The sequence below is a fragment of the Pongo abelii genome, chromosome X (genome assembly GCF_028885655.2).
Source record: "Pongo abelii isolate AG06213 chromosome X, NHGRI_mPonAbe1-v2.0_pri, whole genome shotgun sequence".
NCBI lineage: Eukaryota > Metazoa > Chordata > Mammalia > Primates > Hominidae > Pongo > Pongo abelii.
In genome coordinates, this window is record NC_072008.2 from 114,448,947 (window position 1) to 114,473,141 (window position 24,195).

General features: G+C 37.0%; 1 protein-coding gene across 7 annotated transcripts in view; it reads left to right on the forward strand.

Annotated features, from left to right (window-relative positions):
* COL4A5 (collagen type IV alpha 5 chain) overlaps positions 1 to 24,195 on the forward strand; it is a 255,393-nt gene that overhangs the window by 168,050 nt on the left and 63,148 nt on the right. For 6 of the 7 annotated variants that reach the window (XR_008518135.1, XR_008518134.2, XM_054544950.2 and 3 more), the window contains exons 31-37: positions 47 to 160; positions 5,397 to 5,564; positions 6,931 to 7,020; positions 7,804 to 7,953; positions 9,380 to 9,478; positions 10,847 to 10,936; positions 11,352 to 11,491. Coding sequence is in view for 5 of the 7 variants with exons in the window: in XM_054544950.2 (XP_054400925.1) it covers positions 47 to 160; positions 5,397 to 5,564; positions 6,931 to 7,020; positions 7,804 to 7,953; positions 9,380 to 9,478; positions 10,847 to 10,936; positions 11,352 to 11,491 (851 nt within the window). In the remaining 2 variants the exon portion in view is untranslated. The remainder of the gene's footprint in view (positions 1 to 46; positions 161 to 5,396; positions 5,565 to 6,930; positions 7,021 to 7,803; positions 7,954 to 9,379; positions 9,479 to 10,846; positions 10,937 to 11,351; positions 11,492 to 24,195) is intronic. The other variant, XM_054544953.2, reaches the window with a different exon arrangement.

A 24,195-nucleotide genomic window follows, 5' to 3' on the forward strand; every position in this document is an offset into this window, starting at 1 on the left:
ACTCAGGTGTTGTTTTTAATATTTAAACTGCATTTATTTCTTAAAGGTGATGTTGGACCAAATGGACAACCTGGACCAATGGGACCTCCTGGGCTGCCAGGAATAGGTGTTCAGGGACCACCAGGACCACCAGGGATTCCTGGGCCAATAGGTCAACCTGGTAAGATTAGAGTAAATGTGCATTTTGTAGCACTCATAGTATATACATTGGTTAGCTCATCAATAAAGTGAAACCTACAAAACAGTCTTCCAGAAACAGACTTAAAAGGCAATGTATCTATGTGTATGATTTTATAAAAGTGGAAAAGTACAGGCCACAGCATAAAAGCTACTTTAATCCCTGATATTTCCCTTCTGAGTTCATCTAAAATTGATGTATTTCCAATAATGCAATTGCAGTGTGTTATTATTGATATGTAATTGCTGAGCTAGACATAGTTTTGGAAGCAGAGGCCTAGAAACTTCTAGTGCTGATCATTTCAGATCTGAGTAGCGGTACAGCATTTATAGACCTTTGTGGAACCTCCTAACATTTCTTAGCACATGAAAACTAGAATTAGGGTTCAGCAAAACTTTCTGTAAAAGTGTATTTTAGGCATTCTCATTTTCTTTTTTTTTCAGTAAGTGAGTTGAGATATTTTCCCTTTTTGCCCCTAAAATAGCAATCATTTTGCAATTCATCAGCACTCCAAATCTTTACTTTTAATATTTTATATTGGATACTCAAAAAGGTCTTTTGTCAACACGTAACCTAATGGGTTTGCCTCTATAGATAGAAAATCATATGGTTCCTCTAAGTTTGTGTGAAAGCATATTGAGTTTCTGGATTCTGAGCTGTCTGGTGATGTGAATTCTCATTATGTTAATCTAGGTAAGTAAAGTAAAGGCCACCTTGGGGCCATCATTATGTTACTGCAAAATACCATAATAATTTATGAAATTAAAACAAATATGAAATATTTAATTGTTCCTTAATTCACATGAATACATCTGAAGGCTTAAACACAGAGTTCAGATGTGCATACATTTATCTGAAGCAATGGCTATATGTTTCCTGACCTTAAATGGCAGTAGATATTTTGTTATTATTCTAAAAATTTAGAAACTTGGGTTAACAATATAAAAAGCCTGTAAATGTTATTTTCATTATGTACTATTTTACAATTGATTATATGGCACAGTATATCTTTTTATGGTCCCTGACATGTCACTACTGATTTAAAACTAAGAAAACTTAGAGTGTTGCTTTGAACCGGGTTCTTAGAAAATAGCTGCTTTATCACTTATGGAAAAAGCGTTCTGTCCAACTAACAAAGCAGAGGGATCTTCAGGAAAAAGCACTTATTTTTAGGTTTGACCTGCTGTTATTTTTTTTTTTCTTTTGAGACAGAGTTTCACTCTTGTTGCCCAGGCTGTAATGCAATGGTGCAATCTCAGCTCACTGCAACCTCCACCTCCTGGGCTCAAACGATTCTCCTGCCTCAGCTTCCCGAGTAGCCAGGATTACATGCATGCACCACCATGCCCGGCTAATTTTTGTATTTTTAGTAGAGACAGGGTTTCACCATGTTGACCAGGCTTGTCTTGAACTCCTGACCTCAGGTGATTCGCCCGCCTCGGCCTCCCAAAGTGCTGGGATTACAAGAGTGAGCCACTGCGCCCGGCCCCTGCTGTTTTACAGAGGTGGATAAAATGAACTTATCACTCCTATGGTGTTTTGTCATTTGTTTCAGTTCCAAAAAGTGCATGAGTCTTTAGAAGCATTTTGAATTCTTAAATCACAGCTGAGTGAGAATAAAAAAAGGAACACCATTAATATGAATCTAAACAAAATACAAATATGTTAACACGTGTCACGCTTTTTCAGATTTACCTGATACCTTATAATGTTTTATTAATCTAATGTTCTCTCTCTCTTTCTCCCTCTGTTATATCGTATATCTGACAAAGGACTTATAACCAGATATAAATATAATATATAGATAAATATAATCTAGATATAAATGTAATATACATATAGAGATATTGATTTATAAAGTATAAATAGGATGGGCAGGAAGAAAAGTAATAATGCTGAATTAAACTACATCTGTTTCTTTTGTAAATATATTTATAGCCATAGAATTCAAGATATTAATATGATTCAACAAATAAATGAAATTAACAGGAACTAGCATGAAAATTTATTGAATTCACTCTTAATATAGAAATGTTCTCAAATCACAGTACTTTTCATTTTACTATGAGATGGACCACATTTCATATTTATACAAGGCACATATACTCACTTTCTAAGTAAATTTTACTTACATCACCAAAGTAGAATATTATCTTAGTTCATTTAAAAAACATCCTGATTTATGTCCATAAATCTCAATAATAAGGTAATCAGAAAGATTATTACTTATATCTTGATAAACTTACTTATGTTGCATGGCTGAAACTCTAACTATCAATGTTTTTGTAATAAGCTTATTTAATGTACTTGTATTTCATTTTGCGATAGGAAAAATGCAAAATATTCTATACTGTTATCTCTTTATTGTAGAATGTTTACATTATGCTTTTTAGGCTTTCCTTTGAACTCCAGTTTTCTATTATTTAATTAAGCTTTTGCTATTTACCTTTCTCTTTTCTAAGCCAGGCTATACAGTTTAACATGTTTATAAGTTAAGGTCCCATTGAATATCAATTTCGCATTCCATAGCAGGGAAATAAAAGTAAAATTGCCAAAGGACTAGAAATAAATATTTTTCATCTCATGACCTACTAACCCAGGCAGAAATGGAGATTGTTGATTCTTGTTATTTTCTTTGGCCATTACCTGTACAATTACTGTCTTACTGAATTTTTCTAGAGATCGGTTAAATATACTCTATTTCATGTTCACAGATCATATCATAACCAGAATCAAATGTGTTATAGTGCGTGTCCAGTCTTAGGACAAAGCATATGGCTAAATCAGCTAAAGAGGAAAAAAAATTCATCACCACTAATGTGAATCAAAACAAACAAAACAACAACAGCAAAACCCTAGGAATTGTTTATGAATTATTCATGTCATTTTCATAGATGAAGGAGAAAATAGTTTTCTAACACTTTAGGAGGCTACAAAACCCTTGGGTAGGGGGAGGGCATGTGTATGTGTGTGTATGGAAAGTTCTCACGAATAGTACATGTTTTTGAAATTTTCCTTTTTTCATAAAATGGTTCCATTTGGCTGCCAATAAGTTTAGAACATCAATATATCCCTATATCACATCTGTAGACATATCCATATAATTCTTGTTATTGTGGGGAAATTTAGCGGAACTTTGGGATTTATATTGACTTCTTCATCCTGGATCTTACTAGGATGTGTATTCCTGACAGTATTCATGGAAAACATCTATGCTATGGGAGGAAGTATAGTACAATGTCTGTTATTACTACTACTAATAATAACGATGAAGAAAGAAATCCTTGCCTAGTGCATGCAAGTTGTTTTTCCATAATCATATGCTAATAATTATTGATTTATCTATATCCAACCTGTTGTAGTATAAAATTAAATTAATTTTTAAATTTGAACTAAACTTTAGGAGCTTAAATTCCAAAATGATTATTTAAATCATTAAGTCAGAGATAAACAATTGAAAAGCTGACCTTTACCAAAAGGTAACACTTTTGTGAATGTAAATATTTTATTATGTCATTATTGGCAAATACATTTCATTTACAGAATATGCTATATGAACATCTAAGCAAATGCCTAAAATAAGTTTTTTCACTCATTTCTAATATATGATAGCAGTGAATAAAGGTCTAATAACTTCTATTTGTAGAGTTTTATGTTCTAATTTTTAAATGCTTAGTTTTTTTTCCCCTAACCTAATGAAACTTTTTGCAACTTACTTCTGCTTGGGTGGCCCAACTTGCTGCTGAACTGTAATTCCCTGCCTCTTGAACATCAGGTGTACCAGGTACTGTAGTTCTTCCTCAAAAGCCACATCTTAAAGTAAAGCTTTAAACATGGAAAACAAACATTTCTCCAGATTTAAGTCTTTGGTTTATTTTCCTTATTTTATAGAACTGCTCTCTTGGAGCATGTTTCAAAAGATAAATTATTTATATTGAAAACCCAACTATTAAAAATCTTTGTGAGCTATAATATAACAATAGATAGTGATCCATATAAAGCTATAATCATGTTCACTGTTAGGCATCATATCATCTTTCACAAATATGATATAAAATCTCTCTCTCCTTTTTATAGTCTTTTACTATAAAATGGCAGCATTGGAACTATCGCTACTTTGCCAACTGAGTGTAATTCTCTAATCTTCAAAGTGGATTTTGTCAGTTTAGGGCCATGCTGAAATATGACATAAAACAGATCTTAAAACCCTAGCATCTTACTCTCTACAAAAATAATCACCAGTGAGTCTTCAACAATAAATTTAGATCTTACTGTTGAAAGGACACTTGGAATGATCATCTGGCTCAACCCCTAGTTTCCAATTGGTTATGGCATAATCCCCATTTAGCAGATGAGGATCAACGTTAAGTGACTCACGTAAGTCGCACAGCTGGTAGGCTTTGGAGTGGGAAGTTACACAGTATTTTTAGTGTAATTCTTTTCCCATAAACATACTCTTTTTTAACCACCTTGCTTTTGGGGGAAAATCAGCCTTACAGAAACTTACTAAGGTTAAATATTTTTTGCTGTGTCATTTTTTTTCTGTAAAATCTTGGTTGGAGAAACAAAAGATGACAAAAAATACTAATAGTAACATATTATTAATGTATTATTAAAACAATGTGCAAAACAAAGGTAAAATACAATTTAAGAGGTCCATTTAAGTGACTTATTCAGTAATCAATAATTTTGGGAGCTCATAGAGATGTGTACTAATAATTTTTAATACATTAGAACAATGCAAATGTAAGCGTGGTCAATAGACCAGTGTCAAATAACTTATCAGTCTGCAATAGGATTAATACAAACGTTGAGAATAAGCATTTAGAAACTTTTATAGCAATTTGATAGTGTAATTGTATCTGTTGAATATAATAACCAAAAAGGTAGGCTTTTATTTTGCATTTTTGGCTTTTTATTCAGTTTTAGTAATTTTTATTGTATTTTATAAAAAAATTAGTCTGTGATTAACTAGGAATTAAGAAAAGATTGACCTTTTGCCAGAAATAATTTGAGAAGCACTGTCTTAGAGCAATCTGCTTGAAAATCCTAAAGCTTGATTGTTCAGTTATTTTGTGTGCATGATGTCAAAAGTATCTCTAACTCACTCTTAGGTCTGTTATACACAGGGTTCTATCACTTGTTTACTAGAAATATAACCAGATACATCTTTTAAAACTGCTTCAGTACTTATTAATATTGATATTGTATTAACTAGGTTTACATGGAATACCAGGAGAGAAGGGGGATCCAGGACCTCCTGGACTTGATGTTCCAGGTCCCCCAGGTGAAAGAGGCAGTCCAGGGATCCCCGGAGCACCTGGTCCTATAGGACCTCCAGGATCACCAGGGCTTCCAGGAAAAGCAGGTGCCTCTGGATTTCCAGGTAATTTGTTTAAAGTTTTCTCTGACTTGGATTAAGGAAATTAAAACTAATACGACTCTGGTAGATAATTCCCATGTTACACTTTTCTAGATTGGCGTGATCCCTTAAGGATGAGCATTAAATATCTATGACTGCAGGAAGCTCACTTTGCTATTTTCACTGCACATTTTCCTCTGTGAGAGTTCCAGTTATATATTACTGTATAACAAACAACCACAAAACTTAATGATTTTAACCAACCTTTTAATTTTGCTGAAGATTTTGCAGCTCTAGAATTAAGGGATGACTTGACTGGGTCATTTATCTCTAACCCATGTTGCCCCAGCTGGAGTGTTTGGGACTGAAAGGTCTACTTCTAAGATGGCACTTCTCTGACATCTGGGTGTTCATTAGCTCACATGTCATCTCATCGTCCATGGTACCTCTTCGCATGGCTTAGGCTCCTCACATTATGGTAGTATAAGGCTGGTTTCTCCCCTTCCATGGCAGCTGACTTCCAACAGAGAGAATCCCACAAGAGAAAAGTGAGTGTTTCAGAAACTACAGGTAGAAGCGGCAAGATTTCTTTTCTTTCGCTCTCTCTCTCCCTTTCTTTCTTTTTCCCTTTGTTTCTCTTTCTTTCTCTTTCTTTCTTTCTCTCTCTCTTCTCTCTCTTTCCTTCCTTTTCTTCTTTCTTTCTCTCCTCTCTTTCTTTCTGTCTCTCCTTCCTTCCTTCTTTCTTTCTTTTTTTTTTTGAGACAGGGTCTCACTCTGTCACCCAGACTGGAGTGCAGTGGGACATGATCACAGCCTACTGCAGCCTCAAACCCCTGGGCTCAAGCCATCTTCCTGCCTCAGCCTCCTCCCAAGTAGCTGGGACTACAGGCACATACCACCACACACAGCTATTTTTTATTTATTTTTTTCTTTGTAGTGATGGAGTCTCACTACGTTGCCCAGGCTGCTCTCAAACTCCTGGCCTCGAGCAGTCCTCCCACCTCAACCTCCCAAAGTGCTAGGATTATAGGCATGAGCCACCGTGACTGGCCTGCAAGACTTCTTTTGATCTAGGCTTGGGAGTCACACAATGTCATTTAGTCAAGTGTGAGGTACAGAATCAACCCTAGTTCCAGGTGAGGGATTTATAGTAGATTGTACATACTGGGACATATGGTTCACTGGAGGGCCATCTTTAGAGATTAGCTACCAGACTGAGTCTCCTTATTCATGGGTATCAGCAGTAGTGGGCACTATGGTCAAAAAGTCTAAAACTTAACAGTGCCTTACCTCCAACCCTCAATAGTTTTCTGGTTGACATCTTAAAACTTACTTTTTATGTTCCCTAAGTCAAAGAAAGGCAAACATTACTTATTGATATTCTTCAAAGGTACCAAAGGTGAAATGGGTATGATGGGACCTCCAGGCCCACCAGGACCTTTGGGAATTCCTGGCAGGAGTGGTGTACCTGGTCTTAAAGGTAATAATCAAGGTTTGCTGCCAGACGTATGTGAGAGGGAAAATTAAACGTAGCTTTCTATCAGTACAGAATATTTTTGTTGACTGTTTTAAAATGAGCAATGGTTACTTGTGTTTCTATGTAACGTGGCATTTAAATAGGTCTTGTTTTCAATTTGTGTGCATGCTTAGTTTGGATACCATGATACATGGTAAATGCTTAGCTCAAAATAACAAAACATAAGGATTAAGCATTAATTTTTTTGTTTGTCTTTCGAGACGGAGTCTCGCTCTGTTGCCCAGGCTGGAGTGCAATGGTGCAATCTCAGCTCACTCCAAATTCCATCTCCTGGGTTCACACTATTCTCCTGCCTCAGCCTCCCCAGTAGCTGGGACTACAGGCGCCTGCCACCACACCCGGCTAATTTTTTTTTGTATTTTTAATAGAGAAGGATTTTCACCATGTTAGCAAGGATGGTCTCGATCTCCTGACCTCGTGATCCGCCCACCTCAGCCTCCCAAAGTGCTGGGATTACAGGCTTGAGCCACCGTGCCCGTCCGGATTAAGCATTAATTTTTTTATAGTCGGCCTCTATCGTTGTCAAGGAATTCCAGATGGAGGGATTGTTATCTGAGTGTAAAAATGTGTATGCACTCAAGTAATTCATGGAGTACATCCAAGGTGCATAAATGTTTTGAGTGGCCAGTGGCCTACTCAACTATGAAACATATCAATAATCTTTATATGCATTAATCTTTGATGGATAAAATTGATATATTGTGTTTTCACACACATTGATTTTAGGTGATGATGGCTTGCAGGGTCAGCCAGGACTTCCTGGCCCTGCAGGAGAAAAAGGTAGTAAAGGAGAGCCTGGCCTTCCAGGCCCTCCTGGACCAATGGATCCAAATCTTCTGGGCTCAAAAGGAGAGAAGGGGGAACCTGGCTTACCAGGTGAGTGGATAAATTTATTTATGAATATTTTTCCTGGTATATCTGAAGTTTAATTTTTAAATAGCATGAAAAGTGACTTATAATACAGAATTCACCAACAAAGGCACTTAAATGCATCAAATTTTGGTAACAAATATTAATTTTCACTTCATTCATACTGTTTCACCAATCAACTTTTGTTTGAGTATTCTCTTTATAGTTTACTTATCACGAGCTTTACCTAACCACTAGTGAGGTTTTAAAACAGACTTAGGCAGTCAACTACTAGCTTTCTAAAAAGTAACACAGGAAAAGGATATATAGCCACAATCACTTGAAAAACAAATTTCAGTGTTTAGGAAATTTGCTAGTCCTTTCATTTTTTTCTCCTTGATACCAGATAAGGATGAATGGTACATTGTTGTACTGCAGTATTTTGATATCCATATCATACTTGGCTTTCAAATACAGTTCACCGTTATTCTACTTTGGCAGAATAAACAAGTATTGGACTATGAACAGCCAAGCTCAGCCCGGGGGGAAGTCACTGAAAGTAGATCTAGGGAACAATTGTGTCCATATAGTTATTTTATTAGAAACAAATACAGCGTAAAATATTACGTGGGGTTTTCAATAAAAAAAAACCTTTTCCTTTTTATAGAAGTATAACATGTTCAGAACAAAACATCGTAAAATATGGATAAGCATAAATCATTATATAAAGCACTTGGCACCCAATCTATATAGAATAGCCTTTCAAGCAATATGGAATGTTAAAACTAGCTATATCTGTGTATCTGCAGTTTACAGTAAAGCTTGTGGCTCTTTGTATGTTCTATCCATCAATATTGTCAGTTCATGTGTATGTGTATGTGTATGTGAGTGTACACAGATGTTATCAGTTTCCCTATGAGCAGGATTTGGTGGGATTTTTCCTCGAAAAAGAATTAAAAATATTAATGCAGTGTTTTATATAGTCAAGAAAGAGGCAGGGTCACCTAATTTTTTATGGTTGCTAAAATGAAATGACTTTCTTGGCTTACCCCTTGCAAGGCTTCTTTTCTGTTTCAATTATGCTTCCTGTATAATAGGGGCAGTAAAATATACTTGACCTCTACTATAGGCTTATTAAATTTAGTCAGAATCTAAGAGATAACCTAGAGATTATCTGTCCTTATTCCTTATTTCTTCATTTCCATTGTAAGAAAATGAGGCCCAAAATAGGAAAGTGATTTCACTACTGAGTGCTCTGAATTTCTTGATGGTAGGTAACTAAAAAGTGAAGGATTTTCGTGTGAGTCCAGTGCTAATAGCTCATACTATATCAGAATATCACCAGTTCCTCTAATTCACTTATAGTTTAACACTTGAGCAGCTTGCTTTGCCAAAGTTATTTCATGGATGAATAATATCATCCTAACTTGCCTCTTCTACTCATTCTTGCAAGGTATACCTGGAGTTTCAGGGCCGAAAGGTTATCAGGGTTTGCCTGGAGACCCAGGGCAACCTGGACTGAGTGGACAACCTGGATTACCAGGACCACCAGGTAAGTGTGATAGGCCATTTGTAGCAATTGCTTAGCTGACACTGAATTCTGGATGAATAATTATGTGTTTGTCACGTTTGAAGATGCTGTGGATTTGGTCATGGTAATAAGCTTGGGTAGCTACTGAAATATGGAGCTCACTTTCGGCAAAAATGTTGCCCTTTGGCTCTGGTTTCAGCAGTCAAGATTTTATAGGATATTTTGCCTTGATTATTCAGTTTCTTCTTTTTGTGGCAGCAGGGTATACACAGAATCAGAAATGTGATCCAAATAAGGTGTTGTGTTTTGTTACATACATTGCAAAATATATAAATGAGACAATTATCTCATGAAGGCCTGAAGAATTCACCTTGTCCTGCTTTTTTTTTTCTTTCTGCCTTTAGACAAGTCAGTCATTAAACCGTGTAAAACAGATGGCTATTGATTCTATTTTTTTAAATTTCTAGGCATGAAAATTTCACAAATTCTCTTGGTAGTCAGTTACAGCATTAATCACTCTTAGAGTTGACATTTTTTTAAATCCTACTAAAACTCTTTCTTTCTTCTTCAGCCACTTTCTTTTAGTTTGTTTCCTAAGGAAATAAAGAGCAGCTGGTCCCCATTCTTACAAAGTCCCTTAAGTTCAGTTATTTGCTCTAGACTCCACGCTACATGGCCTTGATATAGTTGGAAAGAGAAACTCCCTTCCTATCTCTCCCTCACATCTTCTGCATTCTCTTTTCCAAGTTGGAAGTCATTGTAAAGGAAAGAAATAAAATAAAAAAGGTTTAAGGCAATACCGTGGTCCTAGGAAAAAACCCAGATGACATCACAGAGCTCAAGCACCTATGTGCTAGGAAAAATGTACAAACAGAGCAGCCATGTCTGTTTGGGTCACTGCCCAGTATCTGTCCACCACCTCTAATCTCTCCCTGGCCTAATGTACTAAACTATATCATAACAGGTTACCACCTTTTATCTTCCTGATCTCGTATAATCAGGCTCTACATGAGAAGCCCATTTCTGAATCTTTTAAAAAACAGACTTGTTAGATTGGATTTATCTGTGAAAATACATTAAGGGTAGTTGTACACATACAACAAATAGCACTTCAGGTGATTGGAATTGTTTTAGGGAAAGAAACAAGGTGTTCTGGTAACTTTTTAATTTTTTTTAAAGTTATATTAGGAGACCTCTATTACCATGGTTATATTGTAATATGTTCCCAAGGAGATGTTTTATGTTGGGTTCTATCTGTGGACCTTAATCATATACTCAGATTTAATCCATCTAATCCCGTGTTTGCACTTTAATGACTATCCATTCCATGAAACCAGACAACCCCAATATTGCTACATTGTCTTAATTTTACCAATTTGACTTTTCTAGGTCCCAAAGGTAACCCTGGTCTCCCTGGACAGCCAGGTCTTACAGGACCTCCTGGACTTAAAGGAGCCATCGGTGATATGGGTTTTCCAGGTGAGTGATGAAAATCTTCCAAATATTTAGTCCCATTAATGAAAGGTGGTTCAATATCTCTTTTTTTGTCAGAAAAGAGACTGGTGTTGATAGAATCAGACTGAAACAATATCTGAGGTAATCAGTGGGTAGTGCTCTCTTGTTACACAAATATTTAAAATGGGAATTAAGGGACAAAATTGCAGAAACCTTAAAAGTTAGAATTCACAAACATCTTTTCTCCAGCTATACCCCTTTTTATTTAAACTTCCTTTAAAAGTAGGCTTTTATATAATTCTGTTTGTGAGGCTCATTATTATCTAACTCAGAGTTTGCAGAGCTTTTTAAAAATCTTTTTGCTTGGTCATATGCATCTTAGATAATCCACAAGTAAAGCATATTTTGTAAAACATTATATATTACATATTTTCAACAGGGCCTCAGGGTGTGGAAGGGCCTCCTGGACCTTCTGGAGTTCCTGGACAACCTGGCTCCCCAGGATTACCTGGACAGAAAGGCGACAAAGGTGATCCTGGTATTTCAAGCATTGGTCTTCCAGGTCTTCCTGGTCCAAAGGTAATCTTTGGCATATACTTTTAGGCACATACTTGAGCAGATATGAAATTTTTTAATACTATGCTCATTCCTAAGTTTTCATTAAACAAACTATAGAATGACATAGTATATTCTGGATAAGAGATTTATTCCTTTTCTTTTCTCTTAGATGATAAGAAGATATGTTTTAGGGTTTGTGGCCAGTCCAAAATAAAAAGGGAAACTTTGTTTTTTTTTTGTTTTTCTTCTATCTTAATTTCTGGATATACTTCAATAATCTCAATGCCTAGATTTTTCTGGTCTTGTTAGTCCATCCCTTTTTAGTGATGGAGTTGTTGGCCTTTGTCCTAATATTATTATTAACTAATTTGAAAAGACTTATAAACAAAGTGACAGTTAATGATAATGTAGTAGTATTCTTAACTGTGTGTCTGAGATAGTCCTCTGGATACAGTTTTACAATTCCCTCTACTTCTCTCTTCAATGTGAAAACTTTGGTGATGTTTCTCAAGTAATCAAATTTAGAATTTGTTTCAGAATCATTGGACTCAACAGGAATTTATTTGACAATTGTTTAGTTCCATGTCCAAAGGTAGTAACTCCTTAATCATGTAGTCAGACCACAGACCTAAAAAGTATTAGAAAAGGAATTTTGATACTCAGCTTTCATGGAAATAGTGAAAGTTCCCAGTGATATAAGAATTTACTGAATTATATGTAAAGATAATTTTTCTTTTAATATTATATAAAAATAATTTATTTTGATCATCTAATTGATCAATGTCTTATAAAGAGATAATCAAGAGAAGTTTCTGCATGTTCATTCCAGTTTAACAATGTAAAGTTTCTTGAAGTGAATTTTAATTTTCTCTGTTATATTTATATTTTACCAGTGACATATGAATATATGATTTTATTAAAAAATAATATAGACATATTAAGAGTAAGAGTGAAAATCTTCTTCATGCCCCATCCTCTTTTTACCATTCCTTTCCTCATAGAGGCCCACTGTCAATAGTTGATATATAAATTTGAATTCCTTGTTCTACACATTTATATATATGCATATAGAGTTTGGGATTTTTTCTACACATTGTATATATGTAGAATCATGGTATGCATGCTACTCTGTACCTTGCTTTATCACTTACCCCTTTTTATTTCTTTTTTCAATATATCTTAGACAATTTTCTTTGTCATCATACATTGTATCTGTGGACATATATGTAGTTATTTATACTGTATAGTTTCATAAAAGTGTAATTGTTGGATCAAAGGATAAGTGCATTTAATTTTTTGGCTTTTTAAAACACTTTTAATAATGTAACATATGAACTTGATTTTAAAATAGAACCAGTATGAAAAGATGTAAAATAAAAAGTCTCCTTTTTACATGTTCGCAAACCCCAAATCCCCAGTTCTTCTTCTCCAGGGTAACCACTTTTAGTAGTTTCTCTCATATTCTTCAAGAAAGGTTTTCTAGGGGAGGAGCCAAGATGGCCGAATAGGAACAGCTCTGGTCTACAGCTCCCAGCGCGAGCGACACAGAAGATGGGTGATTTCTGCATTTCCATCTGAGGTACCGTGTTCATCTCACTAGGGAGTGCCAGACAGTGGGCGCAGGTCAGTGGGTGAGTGCACCGTGCGCCAGCCGAAGCAGGGGCGAGGCATTGCCTCACTCTGGAAGCGCAAGGGGTCAGGGAGTTCCCTTTCCAGGGGTGCCACTCCCACCCGAATACTGTGCTTTTCCGACGGGCTTAGGAAACGGTGCCCCAAGAGAGTATAGCCCGCACCTGGCTCAGAGGGTCCTACGCTCACGGAGTCTCGCTGATTGCTAGCACAGCAGTCTGAGATCAAACTGCAAGTCGGCAGCGAGGCTGGGGGAGGGGCGCCCGCCATTGCCCAGGCTCGCTTAGGTAAACAAAGCAGCCGGGAAGCTTGAACTGGGTGGAGCCCACCACAGCTCAAGGAGGCCTGCCTGCCTCTGTAGGCTCCACCTCTGGGGGCAGGGCACAGACAAACAAAAAGACAGCAGTAACCTCTGCAGACTTAAATGTCCCTGTCTGACAGCTTTGAGGAGAGCAGTGGTTCTCCCAGCGCGCAACTGGAGATCTGAGAACGGGCTGACTGCCTCCTCAAGTGGGTCCCTGACCCCTGACCCCCGAGCAGTCTAACTGGGAGGCACCCCCCAGCAGGGGCAGACTGACACCTCACACAGCCGGCCAGGTACTCCAACAGACCTGCAGCTGAGGGTCCTGTCTGTTAGAAGGAAAACTAACAGAAAGGACATCCACACCAAAAACCCATCTGTACATCACCATCATCAAAGACCAAAAGTAGATAAAACCAGAAAGATGGGGAAAAAACAGAGCAGAAAAACTGGAAACTCTAAAAAGCAGAGTACCTCTCCTCCTCCAAAGGAGCGCAGTTCCTCACCAGCAACGGAACAAAGCTGGACGCAGAATGACTTTGACGAGCTGAGAGAAGAAGGCTTCAGACGATCAAATTACTCTGAGCTACGGGAGGATATTCAAACCAAAGGCAAAGTAGTTGAAAACTTTGAAAAAAATTTAGAAGAATGTATAACTAGAATAACCAATACAGAGAAGTGCTTAAAGGAGCTGATGGAGCTGAAAATCAAGGCTCGAGAACTACGTGAAGAATGCAGAAGCCTCAGGAGCCGATGCGATCAAATGGAAGAAAGGGTATCAGCCCTGGAAGATGAAATGAATGAAATGAAGCAAGAAGGGAAGTTTAGAGAAAAAAGAATAAAAAGAAACGAGCAAAGCCTCCAAGAAATGTGGGACTATGTGAAAAGACCAAATCTACGTCTGATTGGTGTACCTGAAAGTGACGGGGAGAATGGAAACAAGTTGGAAAACACTCTGCAGGATATTATCCAGGAGAACTTCCCCAATCTAGCAAGGCAGGCCAACATTCAGATTCAGGAAATACAGAGAACGCCACAAAGATACTCCTCAAGAAGAGCAACTCCAAGACACGTAATTGTCAGATTCACCAAAGTTGAAATGAAGGAAAAAATGTTAAGGGCAGCCAGAGAGAAAGGTCGGGTTACCATCAAAGGGAAGCCCATCAGACTAACAGCGGATCTCTCGGCAGAAACCCTACAAGCCAGGAGAGAGTGGGGGCCAATATTCAACATTCTTAAAGAAAAGAATTTTCAACCCAGAATTTCATATCCTGCCAAATTAAGCTTCATAAGTGAAGGAGAAATAAAATACTTTACAGACAAGAAAATGCTGAGAGATTTTGTCACCACCAGGCCTGCCCTAAAAGAGCTCCTGAAGGAAGCGCTAAACATGGAAAGGAACAACCGGTACCAGCCACTGCAAAATCATACCGAAATGTAAAGACCATCGAAACTAGGAAGAGACTGCATCAACTAACAAGCAAAATAACCAGCTAACATCATAATGACAGGCTCAAATTCACACATAACAATATTAACTTTAAATGTAAATGGACTAAATGCTCCAATTAAAAGACACAGACTGGCAAATTGGATAAAGACTCAAGACCCATCAGTGTGCTGTATTCAGGAAACCCATCTCACGTGCAGAGACACACATAGGCTCAAAATAAAAGGATGGAGGAAGATCTACCAAGCAAATGGAAAACAAAAAAAGGCAGGGGTTGCAATCCTAGTCTCTGATAAAACGGACTTTAAACCAACAAAGATCAAAAGAGACAAAGACGGCCATTACATAATGGTAAAGGGATTAATTCAACAAGAAGAGCTAACTATCCTAAATATATATGCACCCAATACAGGAGCACCCAGATTCATAAAGCAAGTCCTGAGTGACCTACAAAGAGACTTAGACTCCCACACATTAATAATGGGAGACTTTAACACCCCACTGTCAACATTAGACAGATCAACGAGACAGAAAGTCAACAAGGATACCCAGGAATTGAACTCAGCTCTGCACCAAGCAGACCTAATAGACATCTACAGAACTCTCCACCCCAAATCAACAGAATATACATTTTTTTCAGCACCACACCACACCTATTCCAAAATTGACCATATACTTGGAAGTAAAGCTCTCCTCAATAAATGGAAAAGAACAGAAATTATAACAAACTATCTCTCAGATCACAGTGCAATCAAGCTAGAACTCAGGATTAAGAATCTCACTCAAAACCGCTCAACTACATGGAAACTGAACAACCTGCTCCTGAATGACTACTGGGTACATAACGAAATGAAAGCAAAAATAAAGATGTTCTTTGAAACCAACGAGAACCAAGACACAACATACCAGAATCTCTGGGATGCATTCAAAGCAGTGTGTAGAGGGAAATTTATAGCACTAAATGCCCACAAGAGAAAGCAGGAAAGATCCAAAATTGACACCCTAACATCACAATTAAAAGAACTAGAAAAGCAAGGGCAAACACATTCAAAAGCTAGCAAAAGGCAAGAGATAACTAAAATCAGAGCAGAACTGAAGGAAATAGAGACACAAAAAACCCTTCAAAAAATCAATGAATCCAGGAGCTGGTTTTTTGAAAGGATCAACAAAATTGATAGACCGCTAGCAAGATTAATAAAGAAAAAAGAGAGAAGAATCAAATAGATGCAATAAAAAATGATAAAGGGGATATCACCACCGATCCCACAGAAATACAAACTACCATCAGAGAATATTACAAACTCCTCTACGCAAATAAACTAGAAAATCTAGAAGAAATGGATAAATTCCTCAACACATACACCCTCCCAAGACTAAACCAGGAAGAAGTTGAATCTCTGAATAGACCAATAACAGGAGCTGAAATTGTGGCAATAATTAATAGCTTACCAACCAAAAAAAGTCCAGGACCAGATGGGTTCACAGCCGAATTCTACCAGAGGTACAAGGAGGAGCTGGTACCATTCCTTCTGAAACTATTCCAATCAATAGAAAAAGAGGGAATCCTCCCTAACTCATTTTATGAGGCCAGCATCATCCTGATACCAAAGCCTGGCAGAGACACAACAAAAAAAGAGAATTTTAGACCAATATCCTTGATGAACATTGATGCAAAAATCCTTAATAAAATACTGGCAAACAGAATCCAGCAGCACATCAAAAAGCTTATCCACCATGATCAAGTGGGCTTCATCCCTGGGATGCAAGGCTGGTTCAATATATGCAAATCAATAAATGTAATCCAGCATATAAACAGAACCAAAGACAAAAACCACATGATTATCTCAATAGATGCAGAAAAGGCCTTTGACAAAATTCAACAACCCTTCATGCTAAAAACTCTCAATAAATTAGGTATTGATGGGACGTATCTCAAAATAATAAGAGCTATTTATGACACACCCACAGCCAATATCATACTGAATGGGCAAAAACTGGAAGCATTCCCTTTGAAAACTGGCACAAGACAGGGATGCCCTCTCTCACCACTTCTATTCAACATAGTGTTGGAAGTTCTGGCCAGGGCAATTAGGCAAGAGAAGGAAATCAAGGGTATTCAATTAGGAAAAGAGGAAGTCAAATTGTCCCTGTTTGCAGATGACATGATAGTATATCTAGAAAACCCCATTGTCTCAGCCCAAAATCTCCTTAAGCTGATAAGCAACTTCAGCAAAGTCTCAGGATACAAAATCAATGTGCAAAAATCACAAGCATTCTTATACATCAATAACAGACAAACAGAGAGCCAAATCATGAGTGAACTCCCATTCACAATTGCTTCAAAGAGAATAAAATACCTAGGAATCCAACTTACAAGGGATGTGAAGGACCTCTTCAAGGAGAACTACAAACCACTGCTCAGGGAAATAAAAGAGGATACAAACAAATGGAAGAACATTCCATGCTCATGGGTAGGAAGAATCAATATCATGAAAATGGCCATCCTTCCCAAGGTAATTTACAGATTCAATGCCATCCCCATCAAGTTACCAATGACTTTCTTCACAGAATTGGAAAAAACTACTTTAAAGTTCATATGGAACCAAAAAAGAGCCCGCATCGCCAAGTCAATCCTAAGCCAAAAGAACAAAGGTGGAGGCATCACACTACCTGACTTCAAACTATACTACAAGGCTACAGTAACCAAAACAGCATGGTACTGGTACCAAAACAGAGATATAGATCAATGGAACAGAACAGAGCCGTCAGAAATAATGCCACATATCTACAATATCTGATCTTTGACAAACCTGACAAAAACAAGAAATGGGGAAAGGATTCCCTATTTAATAAATGGAGCTGGGAAAACTGGCTAGCCATGTGTAGAAAGCTGAAACTGGATCCCTTCCTTACACCTTATACAAAAATCAATTCAAGATGGATTAAAGACTTAAAGGTTAGACCTAAAACCATAAAAACCCTAGAAGAAAACCTAGGCATTACCATTCAGGACATAGGCATGGGCAAGGACTTCATGTCTAAAACACCAAAAGCAATGGTAACAAAAGCCAAAATTGACAAATGGGATCTCATTAAACTAAAGAGCTTCTGCACAGCAAAGGAAATTACCATCAGAGTGAACAGGCAACCTACAAAATGGGAGAAAATTTTCGCAACCTACTCATCTGACAAAGGGCTAATATCCAGAATCTACAATGAACTCCAACAAATTTACAAGAAAAAAACAAACAACCCCATCAAAAAGTGGGCGAAGGACATGAACAGACACTTCTCAAAAGAAGACATTTATGCAGCCAAAAAACATGAAAAAATGCTCACCATCACTGGCCATCAGAGAAATGCAAATCAAAACCACAATGAGATACCATCTCACACCAGTTAGAATGGCAATCATTAAAAAGTCAGAAAACAACAGGTGCTGGAGAGGATGTGGAGAAATAGGAACACTTTTACACTGTTGGTGGGACTGTAAACTAGTTCAACCGTTGTGGAAGTCAGTGTGGCAATTCCTCAGGGATCTAGAACTAGAAATTCCATTTGACCCAGCCATCCCATTACTGGGTATATACCCAAAGGACTATAAATCATGCTGCTATAAAGACACATGCACACGTATGTTTATTGCAGCATTATTCACAATAGCAAAGACTTGGAACCAACCCAAATGTCCAACAATGATAGACTGGATTAAGAAAATGTGGCACATATACACCATGGAATACTATGCAGCCATAAAAAATGATGAGTTCATGTCCTTTGTAGGGACATGGATGAAATTGGAAATCATCATTCTCAGTAAACTATCACAAGAACAAAAAACCAAACACCGCATATTCTCACTCATAGGTGGGAATTGAACAATGAGAACACATGGACACAGGAAGGGGAACATCACACTTCGGGGACTGTTGTGGGGTGGGGGGAGGGGGGAGGGATAGCATTGGGAGATATACCTAATGCTAGATGACGAGTTGGTGGGTGCAGCGCACCAGCATGGCACATGTATACATATGTAACTTACCTGCATGTTGTGCACATGTACCATAGAGCCTAAAGTATAATAATAAGAATAATAATAATAAAAAGAAAAAAAAAAAAGAAAGGTTTTGTAAATGCATTTATATGCATGCATATATGATATTTCATCAATTTTAATACTCATTTTTTACATCCAAAATATCTAATAATGGAATGCATCTTATTATGATGGAAAGCATATTACAATGAAAATTGTAAATATTTTTCCCCAATTATTGATACATGAAATGATGCTGGACCTTCCAATTGTAGATGTTTTCTCATATTTTAATTTATATACACAAAATTATACTATACATCTGCTCTGTACCTAGCTGTCATCACATAGTAAATCTTGACAAACTTTATCAGCCTGTAAATGTATGCCTTATTATTTTTTATAATTACATAGTATTTTTATGGGGGTTCACTTTAAATAATTTAACCTATTATGAATATGAAAATTATTTCTAGGTTCATGATTACAAACATATTTTGCACTGAAGATTCTTATCCATATTCTTACATACATAGCTTAAGGATCTTTGGTAAATATCACCATAGAATAAATTCTGAGCAGTTGCTAGAACCCAGCATATATGTGCCTTTTTAATATCTATATTTGCTGCCAAATTTTCCAATTAGGTAACTCTACACCTTTATACTTTCATGATTAGTATAAGTGATTTTCTCCTCATTCTACAGATAGTGGGTGTTATCAATTTAAAAAATTTTACCAATCTAATGGGTGAAAAGTAGTGTATCATTATTGTTTATATTTGAATTTTCCTGATTACAAGTGGGGTTTCGGATGTTTTTAACTCTTTTGTAAATTGTCTATTTATACTCTTTGCCTCACTGTTTTAGGAGAGGACTTGGTTATGTATTTCATGCTGATTTGTAAAAGTACATTATAAATAGTGAAGTTGCATCCACTGTCTGTTATATTTGTTGCAAATATTTTCTCCCAGTCAGTTGTTTGTCTTATAGCATGTTTACTGTGCATTTCATTATGTAGATGTTTGAAATTTTTACATAGGTAAATTATGTAGTCATTTATTTATTCATTCACAAAATATCTGTTGAGTATGTATGATTTACCAGGTACTGTTTTAGGTGCTGGAGATACAGTCTGAACAAAACAGACAAACTTTTACTGCCTTCATGGAGCTTATATTTAGTCAAGGAGTCATACAATAAACAAAATAAATAAGTCTGCATTATGTTAGAATGTGATAAATCTCATGATGAAAAGTAAAGCAAGACTTGATGATAGGAATTTCTGGAAATTGTTATATTTTGAAATAGGTTACTAAGGGAAAGTCTCTCTGATAAGATAGAGCAGTGAGCTCACTGCAGTAAGAGAGTAAGTCATACAAAAACCCTGAGGTGTGAGCATACCTGACATGTTTGAGAAACATAAATGAGTCCAGTGTGTTAAACAGAATGAGTGAGTTGAAACTAAGTAGGAGATGAGATTAGATTGGTAATGGGGGAAAGATTATATAGTGCCTTATAGGTCATCATAGTAGGGGTTTTTACTCCTGAGTGAATCGGGGAGCAAATGGAAAGAGTTAACATGATTGTACATTAATTTTAAGAACTATCACACCACCTGTTTTGGAAACAGATCATAGAGGAGCAAGGATGGAAAGCAGGGAAACCAGTTATGGTGATATTTAAATAATGCAGGCTAACAATGTTGATGGCTTGGATCAAGATAGTGGCAGGGGAAGTGATAAGAAATGGGCAGATTTTGAATATATAATATATGTCAAGCCAGGAAGATTTGTGTATGGAATATGAGAGAGAGGAATCAAGAATGACTCCAGTTTTTCTCCTGAGCAAATAGAGTGGAGTTGCTATATGCTGAAATACAAAAACTTTGAAAAAAGCAGGTTTAGTGAGAAAGATCAGGAGCATAGTTTTTTATTTTATTTATTTATTTGTTTTATTATACTTTAAGTTCCAGGGTACATGTGCACAACGTGCAGGTTTGTTACATATGTATACATGTGCCGTATTGGTTTGCTGCACCCATTAACTCATCATTTACATTAGGTATTTCTCCTAATGCTATCCCTCCCCCATTCCCCCACCCCATAACAGGCCCCAGTGTGTGATGTTCCCTGCCCTGTGTCCAAGTGTTCTCATTGTTCAATTCCCACCTATGAGTGAGAACATGTGGTGTTTGGTTTTCTGTCCTTGCGATAGTTTCCTCAGAATGATGGTTTCCAGCTTCATCCATGTCCCTACAAAGGACATGAACTCATCATTTTTTATGGCTGCATAGTATTCCATGGTGTATATGTGCCACATTTTCTCAATCCAGTGTATCATGGATGGACATTTGGGTTGGTTCCAAGTCTTTGCTACTGCGAATAGTGCCACAATAAATATACGTGTGCATGTGTCTTTATAGCAGCATGATTTATAATCCTTTGGGTATATACCCAGTAATGGGATGGTTGGGTCAAATGGTATTTCTAGTTCTAGATCCTTGAGGAATCACCACACTGTCTTCCACAATGGTTGAACTAGTTTACAGTCCCACCAACAGTGTAAAAGCATTCCTATTTATCCACATCCTCTCCAGCACCTGTTGTTTCCTGACTTTTTAATGATTGCCATTCTAACTGGTGTGAGATGGTATCTCATTGTGGTTTTGACTTGCATTTCTCTGACGGCCAGTGATGATGAGCATTTTTTCATGTATCTGTTGGCTGCATAAATGTCTTCTGTTGAGAAATGTCTGTTCATATCCTCCACCCACTTTTTGATGGGGTTGTTTGATTTTTTCTTGTAAATTTGTTTAAGTTCTTTGTAGATTCTGGATATTACCCCTTTGTCAGATGGGTAGATTGCAAAAATTTTCTCCTATTCTGTAGGTTGCCTGTTCACTCTGATGGTAGTTTCTTTTGCTGTGCAGAAGCTCTTTAGTTTAATTAGATCCCATTTGTCAATTTTGGCTTTTGTTGCCATCGCTTTTGGTCTTTTAGTCATGAAGCCCTTGCCCATGCCTATGTCCTGAATGGTATTGCCTAGGTTTTCTTCTAGGGTTTTTATGGTTTTAGGTCTAACATTTAAGTCTTAATCCATCTTGAATTAATTTTTATGTAAGGTGTAAGGAAGGGATCCAGTTTCAGCTTTCTACTTATGACTAGCCAGTTCTCCCAGCATCATTTATTAAATAGGAAATCCTTTCTCCATTTCTTGTTTTTGTCAGATTTGTCAAAGACCAGATGGTTGTAGATGTGTGGTATTATCTCTGAGGGCTCTGTTCTGTTCCATTGATCTACATCTCTGTTTTGGTACCAGTACCATGCTGTTTTGGTTACTGTAACCTTGTAGTATAGTTTGAAGTCAGGTAGCATGATGCCTCCAGCTTTGTTCTTTTTGCTTGGGATTATCTTGACAATGTGGGCTCTTTTTTGGTTCCATGTGAACTTTAAAATAGTTTTTTTCCAATTCTTTGAAGAAAGTCATTGGTAGCTTGATGGGGATGGCATTGAATCTATAAATTACCTTGGGCAGTATGGCTATTTTCACGATATTGATTCTTCCTATCCATGAGCATGGAATGTTCTATTTGTTTGTGTCCTCTTTCATTTCGTTGAGCAGTGATTTGTAGTTCTTGAAGAGGTCCTTCACATCCCTTATAAGTTGTATTCCTAGGTGTTTTATTCTTTTTGAAGCAATTGTGAATGGGAGTTCACTCATGATTTGGCTCTCTGCTTGTCTGTTATTGGTATATAAGAATGCTTATGATACATCTATAGAACTCTCCACCCCAAATCAACAGAATATACATTCCTCTCAGCACCACATTGCACTTATTCCAAAATTGACCACATAGTTGGAAGTAAAGCACTCCTTAGTAATTAATTGTAAAAGAACAGAAATCATAACAAACTGTCCCTCACACCACAGTGCAATCAAATTAGAATTTAGGATTAAGAAACTCACTCAAAACCGCATGACTACATGGAAACTGAACAACCTGCTCCTAAATGACTACTGGGTACGTAACGAAATGAAGGCAGAAATAAAGATTTTCTTTGAAATCGATGAGAAGAAAGACACAACATTCCAGAATCTCTGGGACACATTTAAAGCAGTGTGTAGAGGGAAATTTATAGCACTAAATGTCCATAAGAGAAAGCAGGAAAGATCTAAAATTGACACCCTAAGATTAATTAAAAGAACCAGAGAAGCAAGAGCAAAAAACTTCAAAAGCTAGCAGAAGGCAAGAAATAACTAAGATCAGAGCAGAACTGAAGGAAATAGAGACACAAAAAACCCTTCAAAACATCAATGAATCCAGGAGCTGGCTTTTTGAAAACATCAACAAAATTGATAGACCGCTAGCAAGACTAATAAAGAAGAAAAGAGAGAAGAATGAAACCGACAAAATAAAAAATGATAAAGGAAATATCACCACTGATCCCACAGAAATACAAACTACCATCAGAGAATACTATAAACACCTCTACGCAAATAAACTAGAAAATCTAGAAGAAATGGTTAAATTCCTTGACACACAGACCCCCCCCAAGTCTAAACCAGGAAGAAGTTGAATCTCTGAATAGGCCAATAACAGGCTCTCAAATTGAGGCAATAATTAATAGCCTGCTACCCCAAAAGAGTCCAGGACCAGATGGATTCACAGCCGAATTCTACCAGATGTACAAAGAGGAGCTGGTACCATTCCTTCTGAAACTATTCCAATCCATAGAAAAAGAGGGAATCCTCCCTAACTCATTTTATGAGGCCAGCATCATCCTGATATCAAAGCCTGGCAGAGACACAACAAAAAAAAAGAGAATTTTAGACCAATATCCCTGATGAACATCGGTGCAAAAATCCTCAATAAAATACTGGCAAACTGAATCCAGCAGCAGATCAAAAAACGTATCCATCAAGATCAAGTTGGCTTCATCCCTGGGATGCAAGGCTGGTTTAACATACGCAAATAAATAAGCGTAATCCATCACATAAACAAAACCAAAGACAAAAACCGCATGATTATCTCAATAGATGCAGAAAACACCTTCGACAAAATTCAACAGCCCTTCATGCTAAAAACTCTCAATAAACTAGGTATTGATGGAACGTATCTCAAAATAATAAGAACTATTTATGACAAACCCACAGCCAGTATCATACTAAATGGGCAAAACCTGGAAGCATTCCCTTTGAAAACTGGCACAAGACAGGAATGCTCTCTCTCACCACTCCTATTCAACATAGTGTTGGAAGTTCTGGCCAGGGCAATCAGGCAAGAGAAGGAAATAAAGGGTATTCAAT